This window comes from Poromitra crassiceps (genome assembly GCF_964638095.1).
Source record: "Poromitra crassiceps genome assembly, chromosome: 8".
NCBI lineage: Eukaryota > Metazoa > Chordata > Actinopteri > Beryciformes > Melamphaidae > Poromitra > Poromitra crassiceps.
This window is the reverse complement of record NC_139629.1, coordinates 24050602-24065498: the sequence shown is the minus strand read 5'-3', so window position 1 is coordinate 24065498 and position 14897 is coordinate 24050602. Positions and strand designations below refer to the sequence as shown.

At 47.3% G+C, this 14897-nt stretch overlaps 1 protein-coding gene across 4 annotated transcripts in view; it reads left to right on the top strand.

Annotated features, from left to right (window-relative positions):
- The window catches only part of sec31a (SEC31 homolog A, COPII coat complex component), a 31147-nt gene extending 16568 nt beyond the window's left edge, over positions 1–14579 (top strand). For 2 of the 4 annotated variants that reach the window (XM_083641936.1, XM_083641934.1), the window contains 7 exons: positions 640–742; positions 1659–2159; positions 4321–4376; positions 10259–10507; positions 10652–10771; positions 12482–12553; positions 12731–14579. In XM_083641936.1, coding sequence (XP_083498062.1) covers positions 640–742; positions 1659–2159; positions 4321–4376; positions 10259–10507; positions 10652–10771; positions 12482–12553; positions 12731–12910 — 1281 coding nt within the window. In that variant the 3' untranslated portion in view covers positions 12911–14579. The remainder of the gene's footprint in view (positions 1–639; positions 743–1658; positions 2160–4320; positions 4377–10258; positions 10508–10651; positions 10772–12481; positions 12554–12730) is intronic. The other 2 variants (XM_083641935.1, XM_083641937.1) reach the window with 2 other exon arrangements.
- Positions 14580–14897: the final 318 nt, after the last annotated feature.

Here is a 14897-nt window from a genome sequence, read left to right as displayed (position 1 = left end):
GTCTTCACGAACTTGACTGAGCCAGTAAATATCAGTGTGTGGTGAAGTAATGACTGATGTAGACATTATGGTTAAATGAATAAGACCAATAGCTTCCCCCTACTGCTACTGTGGTACATCTGTGGCAATGACGTCGAAGCATGTATTCACAGTCGCAGCGCCTGCCCTTCTCCATAGCTAACTCCTCCCCTTCCCCTGGCTGGCGCCTCCAGTTCCCTCGGGTTGTGATGCATGCACTGACTCCGCTCAATTCTCCTTTTTCTGCATGTGATTGAAGGCATGACTCTTCATAACATCCCTCCTCTGGCTCTAACCGTTAACATCTGTGTGCTTGCCTAAACGTACCGCACCACTCCTGACATATACAATGCATGTTGTTTCTCTAGACTTAGAAGTATTATGGCGTGATTCTTGCATTTTCCCACCCACGGAAGAACGGCAGAGACGAGAACATTCTGCCCTCTGTCTGGCAGCACCAAACCTCTGTTGCCATATTCCTGCTCTAGTAAAATAGCAGTGTTCTGTCTTCCTGTTGCACAGTGTCGAGAGCAGTGGTCTGCTCTCTGTAACGGACTGCAGTGCACTGGTGCTGGCCTTGCTTTTGAAATGTGGTGTGAGCTTCAATTTGTGTTTGTGCAGGTGGAGCCCCCAAAGCCCATGTATGGGATGGCAGCCTCCGGAGCACCTGCCGCCCCGCCGACCTCGTCCACTCCTGCGTTCATGTACTCTCATCAGTACCAGCGTGAGTGTTTGACAAACCATAATAAGCAGTGTGGAGAAAAGCAGATGGTGTGTCTTCAGTGTACGCCACACTGCCCTCCAGAGGAGGCCCATGTGCACTGCACTAGGTTGCATATTAGTCAAATGATTTGAAAATGTAGCTGGGACCAATCCTCTCGCCTCTCTTTCGTAACGTAAAACTGACGAGCATTTCCTTTTGGCAATGTTTGCCTCCACAGTATCTGATCTTCTTCTGCGCTGATCTACTTCCTGTATTTGTGGTTAGAATCAGAATGCTACCATTCTAACCATGAGATATGACTGTCACTAACATGAGATGAGAATGGCCGTTAACGAGTAGAGCTGCAACCATTAATCGATTAGTTGTCAACTACTAGATTAATCGCCAACTATTTTGGTAATCGGTTTGAGTATTTTTCTCTTTTTCTCTTAAAAAATGTAAAAGATAAATCTGATTCCGGCTCCTTAAATGTGAATATTTCCGGGTTTCCTTACTCCTCTATGACAGTATAGTGAATATCTTTGGGTTGTGACCAAAACAAGACATTTGAGGACGCCATCTTGGGCGTTTGGGAAACGTTGCTCGACATTTTTCACCATTTTCTATCATTTTATAGACCAAACAACTAATCGATTAATCGAGAAAATAATCGACCGATTATTACAGACGATGAAAATCATCGTTAGTTGCAGCCCTGGTTTACGAATAGCTTTTCAGTATGTTCATCTCATTGCCTGTCGAGACCTTTTGTGACCTGAATAACTAAATCTGACTTTTCATAGAAGCGTTTTAGCATGCACTGTACTGTTATCTAGCTGTACCTGTTTGTTACTCGACCTCTGCCCTGTTCAGCATGCTGCATGATGTAGCGACTCTTCTCACTAACAGCATCTGTTGTATCTTGTGTGAACCCCAGCCTACCCCCAGGTCAGCCAGTACCCGTCTGGAGCCGGGGATGCGCCTTTCTATCAGCCTCTGCAGTCCTCCTGCTCTGCCGCTCCCCCCTCCTCTGCTCCTCTCTATCAGCCTCTGCAGTCCTCCTGCTCTGCCGCTCCCCCCTCCTCTGCTCCTCTCTATCAGCCTCTGCAGTCCTCCTGCTCTGCCGCTCCCCCCTCCTCTGCTCCTCAGCCCCCGGGCTTTCTGTCTCAGTATGTGCAGCCCGTTCCCCTACAGCAAGTCCCTCCCCTCTATCCCGGGCCGCCCGTACCCTCCCAGCAGGCCCCTCCCCTCTATCCCGGACCGCCTCCCGTCAGCCAGTGTCTGTCGTCTTCTCCTCCTTCCCATCCTCCCTTCTTTCCCACTGCGTCCTCCTCCTCCTTCTCTCCCTCTCCGTCCTCTGGGGCGACCTTCCAACATGGCGGGCCAGGATCTCCGGTCTCTTACATGCCGCCTCCTCCTCCACACACCGGACTCTCAGGTACACAGCCTGACCCCGCCCACACCCCCCCTCCCCCGCCTCTCTCAGGTACACAGCCTGACCCCGCCCACACCCCCCCCGCCTCTCTCAGGTACTCTCAGGTACACAGCCTGACCCCGCCCACACACCCCCTCCCCCGCCTCTCTCAGGTACTCTCAGGTACACAGCCTGACCCCGCCCACACCCCCCCCGCCTCTCTCAGGTACTCTCAGGTACACAGCCTGACCCCGCCCACACCCCCCCTCCCCCGCCTCTCTCAGGTACACAGCCTGACCCCGCCCACACCCCCCCCGCCTCTCTCAGGTACTCTCAGGTACACAGCCTGACCCCGCCCACACACACCCTCCCCCGCCTCTCTCAGGTACTCTCAGGTACACAGCCTGACCCCGCCCACACCCCCCCCGCCTCTCTCAGGTACTCTCAGGTACACAGCCTGACCCCGCCCACACCCCCCCTCCCCCGCCTCTCTCAGGTACACAGCCTGACCCCCCCCCGCCTCTCTCAGGTACTCTCAGGTACACAGCCTGACCCCGCCCTAAAAATAAAATAAAATGGCTGGCTGCTCCAATATCATCTAACTCTGAATTAACTAATAATTTAGCCAATTGTATGTAACATACCAAATAAAAGCAAACGGCAATGTCTAAGAATGCCACGCCATGTAACTGGCTCGTTAAGTCTCACATTCCAGGGAATTACGTTAACGTCTGCGGGTCTTATTGACGTAAGTGGCTCGAGCGCTCGGAGGAGAGAAAACCATCTGAAGCTTTCTTTGTTGGAGTCCAGGTATGTTTGACAAGAAAGTGCTCGTCATTGTCGACGATAACGTTATCTGACCTGACTAACAGTGGATACTCGCTTGCTTGCTGTGTACCGAGCTCAAAGTAGTAGGCTACGTTCTTTATTTTACCCCCTCCACTGTCCGCTACAAAAACAACTCTCTTATTTTGCGCCGTGACCGCCGGAAGTGTTAACAGGACCCGGAAGAATCTGGCCCACTGTAAGGTCTGAACATAAGGTGAATAATAAAGCTCCAGCCATTTCATTATTACACCAGCATCTTTAGCATATTGCCTATTGCTTTACATATTTTTTTTTGTGATCAATTTTTTATTGACATCAGTAGTTAAGCATAGTTACACGACATTATGACAGGCATTAGTCAGGATGCATGAGCCCTCATCGCACCTGCCCACTCATATCACCCCCCCCCCAATACCCATCAGAACATGTGCAGAGTGACATCAATTTTGTATTTACCACAAAACCAAAAGAAATAAAAAATGAAATAAAATATAGGAGAGCACCCTCTCCACCCCAAACCCCCCACCCCCCCGCGGTCTCTTGTTTAAAGTAACTGTCTCACACTTCGCTATTGGAGCACTGGTTCCTGAGGCACTGAGGTCATTAAGTCAGAGATCTGAGATGCTACACCTCTCCAAAGTTCAAGAGTTGAGGACTTCGCTCTATTGACCCTCGCAGTGGAGAGTTCAAGCATTACTATATCACCAAAGTATGCCAGCCATTTGTGAATGTTAAGTGAGTGAGGGGGAAGCCATCTTTGGGCTATCATTTTCTTGACTGGGGTTAGGCCAGCCAGCCAAATCTTCCTCTGCTTCCCCGATAAATTAAGCTTAGAGTCATCATTAATTTGCTTTACATATTTTGATGATTTTTTAAATAAACTGAGAAGTCAAACCTGTTTTCCCAACAAGGACAGTGTTCTTGGAAAAGTATGTAAGAGTGTATTTTCTGCTTCTACGGGCATAAGAACTTGACATGAGCAGTATGCAAGTCCTAAAGTGTCTGTCATTTCAATGGAACAACTCAGCATTTGACATCTTGATGGAGTCTTTATTCTTTAGTTTCTAGCTTCAGAAGAAACTTATTTTAGAGATATATTGCTTTTATTGATCACAGGTTTTTACAGTATGCTTTTTAATCAAAATCAGCTATCCAAAAACTATTAACCATATCATATGTACACATACTACAGTCTCAATCTCATCGGACTGAGGCAGGCTTTAATTGTCAGCCATGTTTTTAAATCAAGGATAACACTTCAAGGACATTTCTAATTCAGAAATAAGCATCATGAAATCGACGCTGTAGGTGGGACTGGATGAATCAAATGAATTGGATTGATCTGCTCTTTCCACAGGGCCTCAGAATGGCTGGAATGACCCTCCGGCTCTGAGCAGAGCACCAAAGAAGAAGGTGAGTCTGCCTGTCTTAGGCCATGTGACCACACTCTGTCTTAGGCCATGTAACCACACTCTGTCTTAGACCATGTGACCACACTCTGTCTTAGACCATGTAACCACACTCTGTCTTAGACCATGTAACCACACTGTGTCTTAGGCCATGTAACCACACTCTGTCTTAGACCATGTGACCACACTCTGTCTTAGACCATGTGACCACACTCTGACTTAGACCATGTAACCACACTCTGTCTTAGGCCATGTAACCACACTGTGTCTTAGGCCATGTAACCACACTCTGTCTTAGACCATGTAACCACACTCTGTCTTAGGCCATGTGACCACACTCTGTCTTAGACCATGTGACCACACTCTGTCTTAGACCATGTAACCACACTGTGTCTTAGGCCATGTAACCACACTCTGTCTTAGACCATGTAACCACACTCTGTCTTAGACCATGTGACCACACTCTGTCTTAGACCATGTAACCACACTGTGTCTTAGGCCATGTAACCACACTCTGTCTTAGACCATGTAACCACACTCTGTCTTAGGCCATGTGACCACACTCTGTCTTAGACCATGTGACCACACTCTGTCTTAGACCATGTAACCACACTGTGTCTTAGGCCATGTAACCACACTCTGTCTTAGACCATGTAACCACACTCTGTCTTAGGCCATGTGACCACACTCTGTCTTAGACCATGTAACCACACTCTGTCTTAGGCCATGTAACCACACTCTGTCTTAGACCATGTGACCACACTCTGTCTTAGGCCATGTAACCACACTCTGTCTTAGGCCATGTAACCACACTCTGTCTTAGGCCATGTGACCACACTCTGTCTTAGACCATGTGACCACACTCTGTCTTAGACCATGTAACCACACTGTGTCTTAGGCCATGTGACCACACTGTGTCTTAGGCCATGTGACCACACTCTGTCTTAGGCCATGTAACCACACTCTGTCTTAGGCCATGTAACCACACTCTGTCTTAGGCCATGTAACCACACTCTGTCTTAGGCCATGTAACCACACTGTGTCTTAGGCCATGTAACCACACTGTGTCTTAGGCCATGTGACCACACTCTGTCTTAGGCCATGTAACCACACTCTGTCTTAGGCCATGTAACCACACTCTGTCTTAGGCCATGTAACCACACTCTGTCTTAGGCCATGTAACCACACTCTGTCTTAGACCATGTGACCACACTCTGTCTTAGGCCATGTGACCACACTCTGTCTTAGACCATGTAACCACACTCTGTCTTAGGCCATGTAACCACACTCTGTCTTAGACCATGTAACCACACTCTGTCTTAGGCCATGTAACCACACTCTGTCTTAGGCCATGTAACCACACTCTGTCTTAGACCATGTGACCACACTCTGTCTTAGACCATGTGACCACACTCTGTCTTAGACCATGTAACCACACTCTGTCTTAGGCCATGTAACCACACTCTGTCTTAGACCATGTGACCACACTGTGTCTTAGACCATGTAACCACACTCTGTCTTAGACCATGTGACCACACTGTGTCTTAGACCATGTGACCACACTCTGTCTTAGACCATGTGACCACACTCTGTCTTAGGCCATGTAACCACACTCTGTCTTAGACCATGTGACCACACTCTGTCTTAGACTATGTAACCACACTCTGTCTTAGGCCATGTAACCACACTCTGTCTTAGGCCATGTAACCACACTCTGTCTTAGACCATGTGACCACACTCTGTCTTAGACCATGTGACCACACTCTGTCTTAGACCATGTAACCACACTCTGTCTTAGGCCATGTAACCACACTCTGTCTTAGGCCATGTAACCACACTCTGTCTTAGGCCATGTAACCACACTCTGTCTTAGGCCATGTAACCACACTCGGTCTTAGACCATGTGACCACACTCTGTCTTAGGCCATGTGACCACACTCTGTCTTAGGCCATGTGACCACACTCTGTCTTAGGCCATGTAACCACACTCTGTCTTAGGCCATGTAACCACACTCTGTCTTAGGCCATGTAACCACACTGTGTCTTAGGCCATGTAACCACACTCTGTCTTAGGCCATGTGACCACACTGTGTCTTAGGCCATGTAACCACACTCTGTCTTAGGCCATGTAACCACACTCTGTCTTAGGCCATGTAACCACACTCTGTCTTAGGCCATGTAACCACACTGTGTCTTAGGCCATGTGACCACACTCTGTCTTAGGCCATGTAACCACACTCTGTCTTAGGCCATGTGACCACACTCTGTCTTAGGCCATGTAACCACACTCTGTCTTAGGCCATGTAACCACACTCTGTCTTAGGCCATGTAACCACACTCTGTCTTAGACCATGTGACCACACTCTGTCTTAGGCCATGTGACCACACTCTGTCTTAGACCATGTGACCACACTCTGTCTTAGGCCATGTAACCACACTCTGTCTTAGGCCATGTAACCACACTGTGTCTTAGGCCATGTGACCACACTCTGTCTTAGGCCATGTAACCACACTGTGTCTTAGGCCATGTGACCACACTCTGTCTTAGGCCATGTAACCACACTCTCTTAGGCCATGTAACCACACTCTGTCTTAGGCCATGTAACCACACTCTGTCTTAGGCCATGTAACCACACTCTGTCTTAGGCCATGTAACCACACTCTGTCTTAGGCCATGTAACCACACTCTGTCTTAGACCATGTAACCACACTCTGTCTTAGACCATGTGACCACACTCTGTCTTAGGCCATGTAACCACACTCTGTCTTAGACCATGTAACCACACTCTGTCTTAGACCATGTAACCACACTCTGTCTTAGACCATGTAACCACACTCTGTCTTAGGCCATGTAACCACACTCTGTCTTAGACCATGTGACCACACTCTGTCTTAGGCCATGTAACCACACTCTGTCTTAGGCCATGTAACCACACTCTGTCTTAGGCCATGTAACCACACTCTGTCTTAGGCCATGTAACCACACTCTGTCTTAGGCCATGTAACCACACTCTGTCTTAGGCCATGTGACCACACTCTGTCTTAGGCCATGTGACCACACTCTGTCTTAGACCATGTGACCACACTGTGTCTTAGACCATGTGACCACACTCTGTCTTAGGCCATGTAACCACACTCGGTCTTAGACCATGTGACCACACTCTGTCTTAGGCCATGTAACCACACTCTGTCTTAGGCCATGTGACCACACTCTGTCTTAGACCATGTGACCACACTCTGTCTTAGGCCATGTGACCACACTCTGTCTTAGGCCATGTAACCACACTCTGTCTTAGACCATGTGACCACACTCTGTCTTAGGCCATGTAACCACACTCTGTCTTAGGCCATGTGACCACACTCTGTCTTAGACCATGTGACCACACTCTGTCTTAGGCCATGTGACCACACTCTGTCTTAGGCCATGTAACCACACTCTGTCTTAGACCATGTGACCACACTCTGTCTTAGACCATGTGACCACACTCTGTCTTAGGCCATGTAACCACACTCTGTCTTAGACCATGTAACCACACTCTGTCTTAGGCCATGTAACCACACTCTGTCTTAGGCCATGTAACCACACTCTGTCTTAGGCCATGTAACCACACTCTGTCTTAGGCCATGTAACCACACTCTGTCTTAGACCATGTAACCACACTCTGTCTTAGACCATGTGACCACACTCTGTCTTAGGCCATGTAACCACACTCTGTCTTAGGCCATGTAACCACACTCTGTCTTAGGCCATGTAACCACACTCTGTCTTAGGCCATGTAACCACACTCTGTCTTAGGCCATGTGACCACACTCTGTCTTATGCCTGGTTCAGACTACACGAATTCAGCCCGATATTAGACCGATTTGGTCGTGCGCGACAGATTTTCAGCGTCGGGCCCGAATATGACCGTCAGGGACGACGATCGGCCGTCTTCACCTCTTGTAGTGTGACATAATCAAAGACCAGCGTCGGGACCATTCGGGACGTCTAGGACGCCTCACGACGCCCCGACGAAAAGACTGGCATGTCAGTCTTTTGGACATGGTTTCGCCTAGTGTGACACCCCGGAAGACAGGTATCAGGTCCTGGGGAGACCGCTCCCCGCTCGATACAGATTTCACCCGCTCGCACTCACCGCTCCGCTCCGCTCAAAAGAATAAAAGAGATAAAAAGGCCAGGGTGTTTTAATTTGCGTTTAAACGCCTGGGCAATGGGCCTTGCTCACTACAAATAACATGAGCTCAGCAGAGTCGGCTGCATGTTCGTTTCTCTTCCTTCTCGTCTCGCAGCAGCTGGCAAGAAGATAGTGGGCGTGCACATGAAGTAGGTTGGAGGCTGGAGCGGACATCACAGTGCATCACAGTAGAGCCTGTCACTCAACCAAATAACGTTAATTATGCAAGGGATATATATAGCACCTGGATTACATACATGTTTCACATAGGGTTGTGTTTGGATTTCAATGTTTTATTTTGCCCAATATTGAAATGTTTTACAATTGCATGTTGTGCTAACATAAACATTATTTCTATCTACCACTTTAGCCTATTTAGGCTGATTTGGTTGCTATTTCTTGTCAATGTAGTGGCCTCAATGCATGCTGGGAGATTTCGTTCACAGGTCCGCCTCCCCGACGACCTGTGAACTCGCTGACGACAGCAGACGACGTGATGACGGTGGCATACGATGCTCTGTCGGTGTTAAGCGAGAATACACTTGTAGTGTGGCCAGTCTCCCGACCAAGACATGTCACGAATTTATGGCAGTATGATGGCCTCGTCTGACATGGTGACATCGTGAACGACAAAAAATATCGTGTAGTCTGATCCTGGCATTAGGCCATGTAACCACACTCTGTCTTAGGCCATGTGACCACACTCTGTCTTAGGCCATGTGACCACACTCTGTCTTAGGCCATGTAACCACACTCTGTCTTAGGCCATGTAACCACACTCTGTCTTAGACTATGTGACCACACTGTGTCTTAGGCCATGTAACCACACTCTGTCTTAGACCATGTGACCACACTCTGTCTTAGACCATGTGACCACACTCTGTCTTAGGCCATGTAACCACACTCTGTCTTAGACTATGTAACCACACTCTGTCTTAGGCCATGTAACCACACTGTGTCTTAGGCCATGTGACCACACTCTGTCTTAGACCATGTGACCACACTCTGTCTTAGACCATGTGACCACACTCTGTCTTAGACCATGTGACCACACTCTGTCTTAGGCCATGTAACCACACTCTGTCTTAGGCCATGTAACCACACTGTGTCTTAGGCCATGTGACCACACTCTGTCTTAGACCATGTGACCACACTCTGTCTTAGACCATGTGACCACACTCTGTCTTAGGCCATGTAACCACACTCTGTCTTAGGCCATGTGACCACACTCTGTCTTAGACCATGTGACCACACTCTGTCTTAGACCATGTGACCACACTCTGTCTTAGACCATGTGACCACACTCTGTCTTAGGCCATGTAACCACACTGTGTCTTAGGCCATGTAACCACACTCTGTCTTAGACTATGTGACCACACTGTGTCTTAGGCCATGTGACCACACTGTGTCTTAGGCCATGTAACCACACTGTGTCTTAGGCCATGTAACCACACTGTGTCTTAGGCCATGTAACCACACTGTGTCTTAGGCCATGTAACCACACTCTGTCTTAGGCCATGTGACCACACTCTGTCTTAGGCCATGTGACCACACTGTGTCTTAGGCCATGTAACCACACTCTGTCTTAGGCCATGTAACCACACTGTGTCTTAGGCCATGTAACCACACTCTGGCTCAAGGCAAACCCACAGGGAAGACGCTAGGCATCACGGAAGGGACATAAAACAGAATATTTGTCATTGCATCACAGCAGCTTCCAGAAAACTACACTCCTCCTGCCCCCATCACCGCTCCCATCATGGCGCCACTGGGCGGCGATCCTCAGGGCCAGCCCATATGCCCCGCAGCCCCCCAAGCCATGGTCCAGGGCCCCCCCGGGGGCCAGGCGCCCTACTCGGGCATGCAGCAGCAGCAGCTCTCCCCTCCACCCATGAACCCAGCCATGCCTAAGAGCAGTGTGGAGGGGGCGCCGGGAGCGCCTACTGGGGATGTCATACAGGTAGAGTGGCTCGGGTCGTTTTCATTCATTGTTGTTGTTCAAATGTGGGAATGCGAAGCCCTTTTGAGACTATAACTGAGATTTAATGGCGATAAAAACTGATTTGACTGGACTCTTCTTCTTACCCCATATAACACCATTCAGCCCATGCGGTCCATCCCTGCCGAGAAGATCATGAAGAAGGCCATCCCCGAGGAGCACCTGGTCCTGAAGACCACATTCGAGGGCCTCATCCAGAAGTGCTTGGCTGTAGCCGCGGACCCTGTGAGTTTAATGTGCCTCTTCAGAACAACACGATCATTCAGTCAGCTTTTATTGACAGAATCAGAGTCTGGACTTCGCGGAAGCAACCGGTTCACGCCTCCGTCGTGCATTAACCCTTACTTATAAACACACAAACACAATAATACATCGCAAAAAATGCAAAGCAAAACCTTACTAATTGTCATAAAAGGTAATTATACTAATGTTTCCACTCTGCATATGGGAATGTATCGCACAGCACTAAAACTAGCATTTTCACAGCAGCATGATAATGGCATTCTGAGAATCAATCAATTGGCAAATCAATTTGTAAATCAGATTTCTCAAAAGCGCCTTTTTTTTTTTTTTTTTCCCGAATTCTTTTTATCCCATTTTATCCCCATTAGTGCTCACTTTGATTTCTCAATCCTGGTTGCTACTCCATCCTCTGCCGATCTGGGGAGAGCCGAGACTGGCTCCATGCTTCCTCCGAGACATGGGCAGTCAGCCAGCCGCTTCTTTTCACCTGACAGAGGAAGCTTCACCGGTAGGACATAGCACGTGGGAGGTTCACGCTATTCCAACCAGTTCCCCTCCCTCTGAACAGGCGCCCTTTAACGACCAGAGGAGGAACCACATTAGCAACCAGGATATTGCATGTTTTTGTGAAGGGGGTTTCTATATGAAGGAAACGCCCGGGAGGCACGGGGAGAACATGCAAACTCCACACAGAAAGGCCCTTTTGCCGACCCCACCCGGGCGGTGGGCACTCGAGGACATGCGGACGGGCACGCATTCCTTCAGCGTTCACCTCGTCCCAGGTGGGAATCGAACCCACGACCTTCGAGCTGTGAGGCGATAGTGCTTACCACTGCACCACCGTACCTCCCTTCAAAAGCGCTGTTGTTGAAAAATGTTGAGTCCTGCCGTGCAAACCAAGTCACTCGCACTACTCCACCTGTTCATACTCCACCATATCCGCATACAGTCATAAGCAACCGGAATCTTGCGGATGCTCGTCTTTTTAAACTTCGCCCACATGGGGGCGGCATAAAGAGGAGTACAATAAGCTCTAAAGAGATTAATCTGAACATAAATATAATTTCCTTACCGACATGTTAGCTTGTGCATATAATATACGGCGCTGCCTGTACATGTCATCATCAGGTCAGTGTCCTGGGTATTTTGTTTGGTTAAAGATGGATAGCACCTGCCCTGATATATACTCTTTAAAGATGGATAGCACCTGCCCTGACATATACTCTTTAAAGATTTTAAACTCTTTAGCATTGTATTTCACATCAAATTTGACAGCATAATCAGAACATATATTCAGCAGCTGTTGAAACCCGGCACTGCCAGGAGAAAAAAGGCCAGATTGTCAGCATACATGAGATGGATTACTAGGATGTTACCAGTCAACAAATGATATTACAATTACAAATTAAAGAGGGCTGGTGAGAGTAAGGCCCCCTGTCGTACTCCATTACCAACGCCAAAGTGACCCTATTGCCCCATTTCACCTGCCTGCTCTGGTTGGCGTGCCAGTGTGCCAGGTTTCCTACTTTGCTTTCAGACAGGCACACACCCCTTTGACTCAATTTTGAGAAACAGCTTTTGCTATGTGGTGGCGATAGGCTTAATCAGCATTGTGGGAACTTGTTTGGCAATGGCTTTATATGTCAAAAGTGACGCACTCCAGCTATAAGCGTGTGCTTTGCTCTCCCGCAGCAAACCAAGAGGAAGCTCGAAGAAGCCAACAAACGTCTGGAAGCCCTCTACGACAAACTCCGTGAGCAGACGGTGAGTATCACAACTCTGTCTGGAGTTGTCGCGGCTTCATTTCTCACGTCGCGATTGAGCTCGACTCGGCCTTGAGACAGATCGATATCTACTGACGGAAAATCCTGCAAGAAAATGCAATGTTTTACGAAGACTTCGTTCTCACCGCTGCTTCCTGTTCTATTCCTCTCTCTCCAGCTCCCACCAGCCATTGTAGGAGGACTGCATAACATGGCCAGAAGCATAGAGTCTCGGTCCTACGCGGAGAGCCTCAACATCCACACCCACATAGTCAGCAACAGCAACTTCAGCGAGACGTCCGCCTTCATGCCCGTGCTCAAGGTGGTGTTGACACAAGCCAACAAGCTGGGCGTCTGAGTAGGCCGTGAGAACGATCGGTCAGAGGCCGCGTTGAATCTCAGCGGTGCGCGTTCAGACTGTTGGTAACTTGTCTCACAGGGAGTCCCGTTTGACTCGTGACGCAAAATGTACTCGACGAGGAATTAGTTAGGAGATGTAGGGAAATAATGTTCAGTTCTCCCTGGTGCCATTCTGTTAACCTACGCAACTCAAACACAAGCCATGCTGTCGGTATCACTCAGTGGTGAAAGTAAGTTCCAAGCCCAACCCCCTTCCCCCCTCACCCAAACATACAACCACCAATAACAACAACAACTGAAGGGCTACAGATAATCTACCATATTCTATCAACAAGTTAAGTCACACTAAAGCTTTTTTTTTTCTTAACTCGCACTTTGATTCCTATGAATATATTTAACTTCAGTGAATATAACTTATTTCCATTTTTAAATAAAAAACGTAATCTCCAAACTGAACAAGTGTAAGTTAACATTGCATAGAGCCCTAGTCCAGTAAAACATGAGGAAGGCGAAGTTGTATCGTTTGCCACCAAAAATGCAAAATTAGATTTATGCACTACACTGGATGCAATGATTAGTAATATGATGAATGAAAAAATATCGGAAGAAGAAATACGGTAGTTTATTTTCAAGTCTAGATTGTGTCAGCAGCAAATGTGCTGCTGTCTACTTGTGTTGAGATGATCAATCTAATGATAAATCTAGTCCATTTAATGTTCATGAATGAGGCTACCAGGACACCGCTGATACAGTGGTGCCGCATGCCTTTGGCCCACAGTTGCACGAGTGTGCAAACTGCAATCATTTAAGAAGTATGAGCTTAATCATTTTTGTTTTAAATGTTGTTTGTGCGTTACACAACAATATTAGAATACCTTGTAATTCATAAACGCAGCTTTTTCTTTTGGAAGGACATAGAGAAGGGTTGGCAAAATCATGTCTTATTTGCATATATATGCATCAGTGCATGCATGCTTTTTGTGATGGACTGTGAGGGAATCACATTGTCAATTACACTTTTAAACCAATAATCCCTCTCAACCACGCAAAGATACATTTTGTGACAAGTTCTGGTCTGAGAAACGTGCGTGCGTTGATGTTCTGAACACATTGGTGCTGCCCGCCTGCTGTGTGTCTGATGCTTGGAGTGCCAATGTGCGAAGGCATCCAGTACTAACAGGACTCCATACCTTCACTTCCTGCTGACTTTCACCACTGGTGTCACGACAGAACATACAGTACATTGGACCAAGATATTGCCAGTCTGGGAGACGTCAATGCAAAGCATTGCATTCCCATTTCTTAAGGATGTTTAATGTTTTTTTTTTGTTTTTTTTTGTTTTTTTTGTTTTTCTATTCATTTGTTTTCAGTATAATCATAATACTCAGCCTAGTGCAATGGGTTTCCCCCCTTTTAAAAGAGACTGTACTTTTATGACATTTTAAAGGTATGCATGCTTAACACAGACGCTTGCAATCATCCTTAATGGCAATGAGGTTATTATCAGCTGAATCCCACTGAGAGGAACTGAGAAGGAGGCCGGATTGGATTGGTTATCATTCCAACTGCGATGTGGGCTGTAGTCTGTGCCCCACCTGTCTCAATTTATGTTGTTAATAAAATAAAACAATTCTTTGTTTTAGATTGACTACATGCAATATTTTAAATAAATAGTATTTATTTAAAACACGACTGTTGTTTTCTTTTAGGTGCTCTATATACATTTACTGTAAGTTATGTTCACTGTTGTGCTCACATTTATCAGCTGTATATTCACCTATTTTTTTCAAGTTTTGTCAGTCATGTCATACTCAGCAGGCTGCAAGAACAAAAAAATAACGGGGGAAATTTCCCCCCGTTATTTTTTGCTTCAACCAAATGTTTTATGCTCATGATTCAGTAGGTCATGGGTTCGCTTGGTTCGAGCCTTAAAACTCGTTATATAAGGATGTATCGAAATGTCTATGGAGAAAAGGAATGTGGA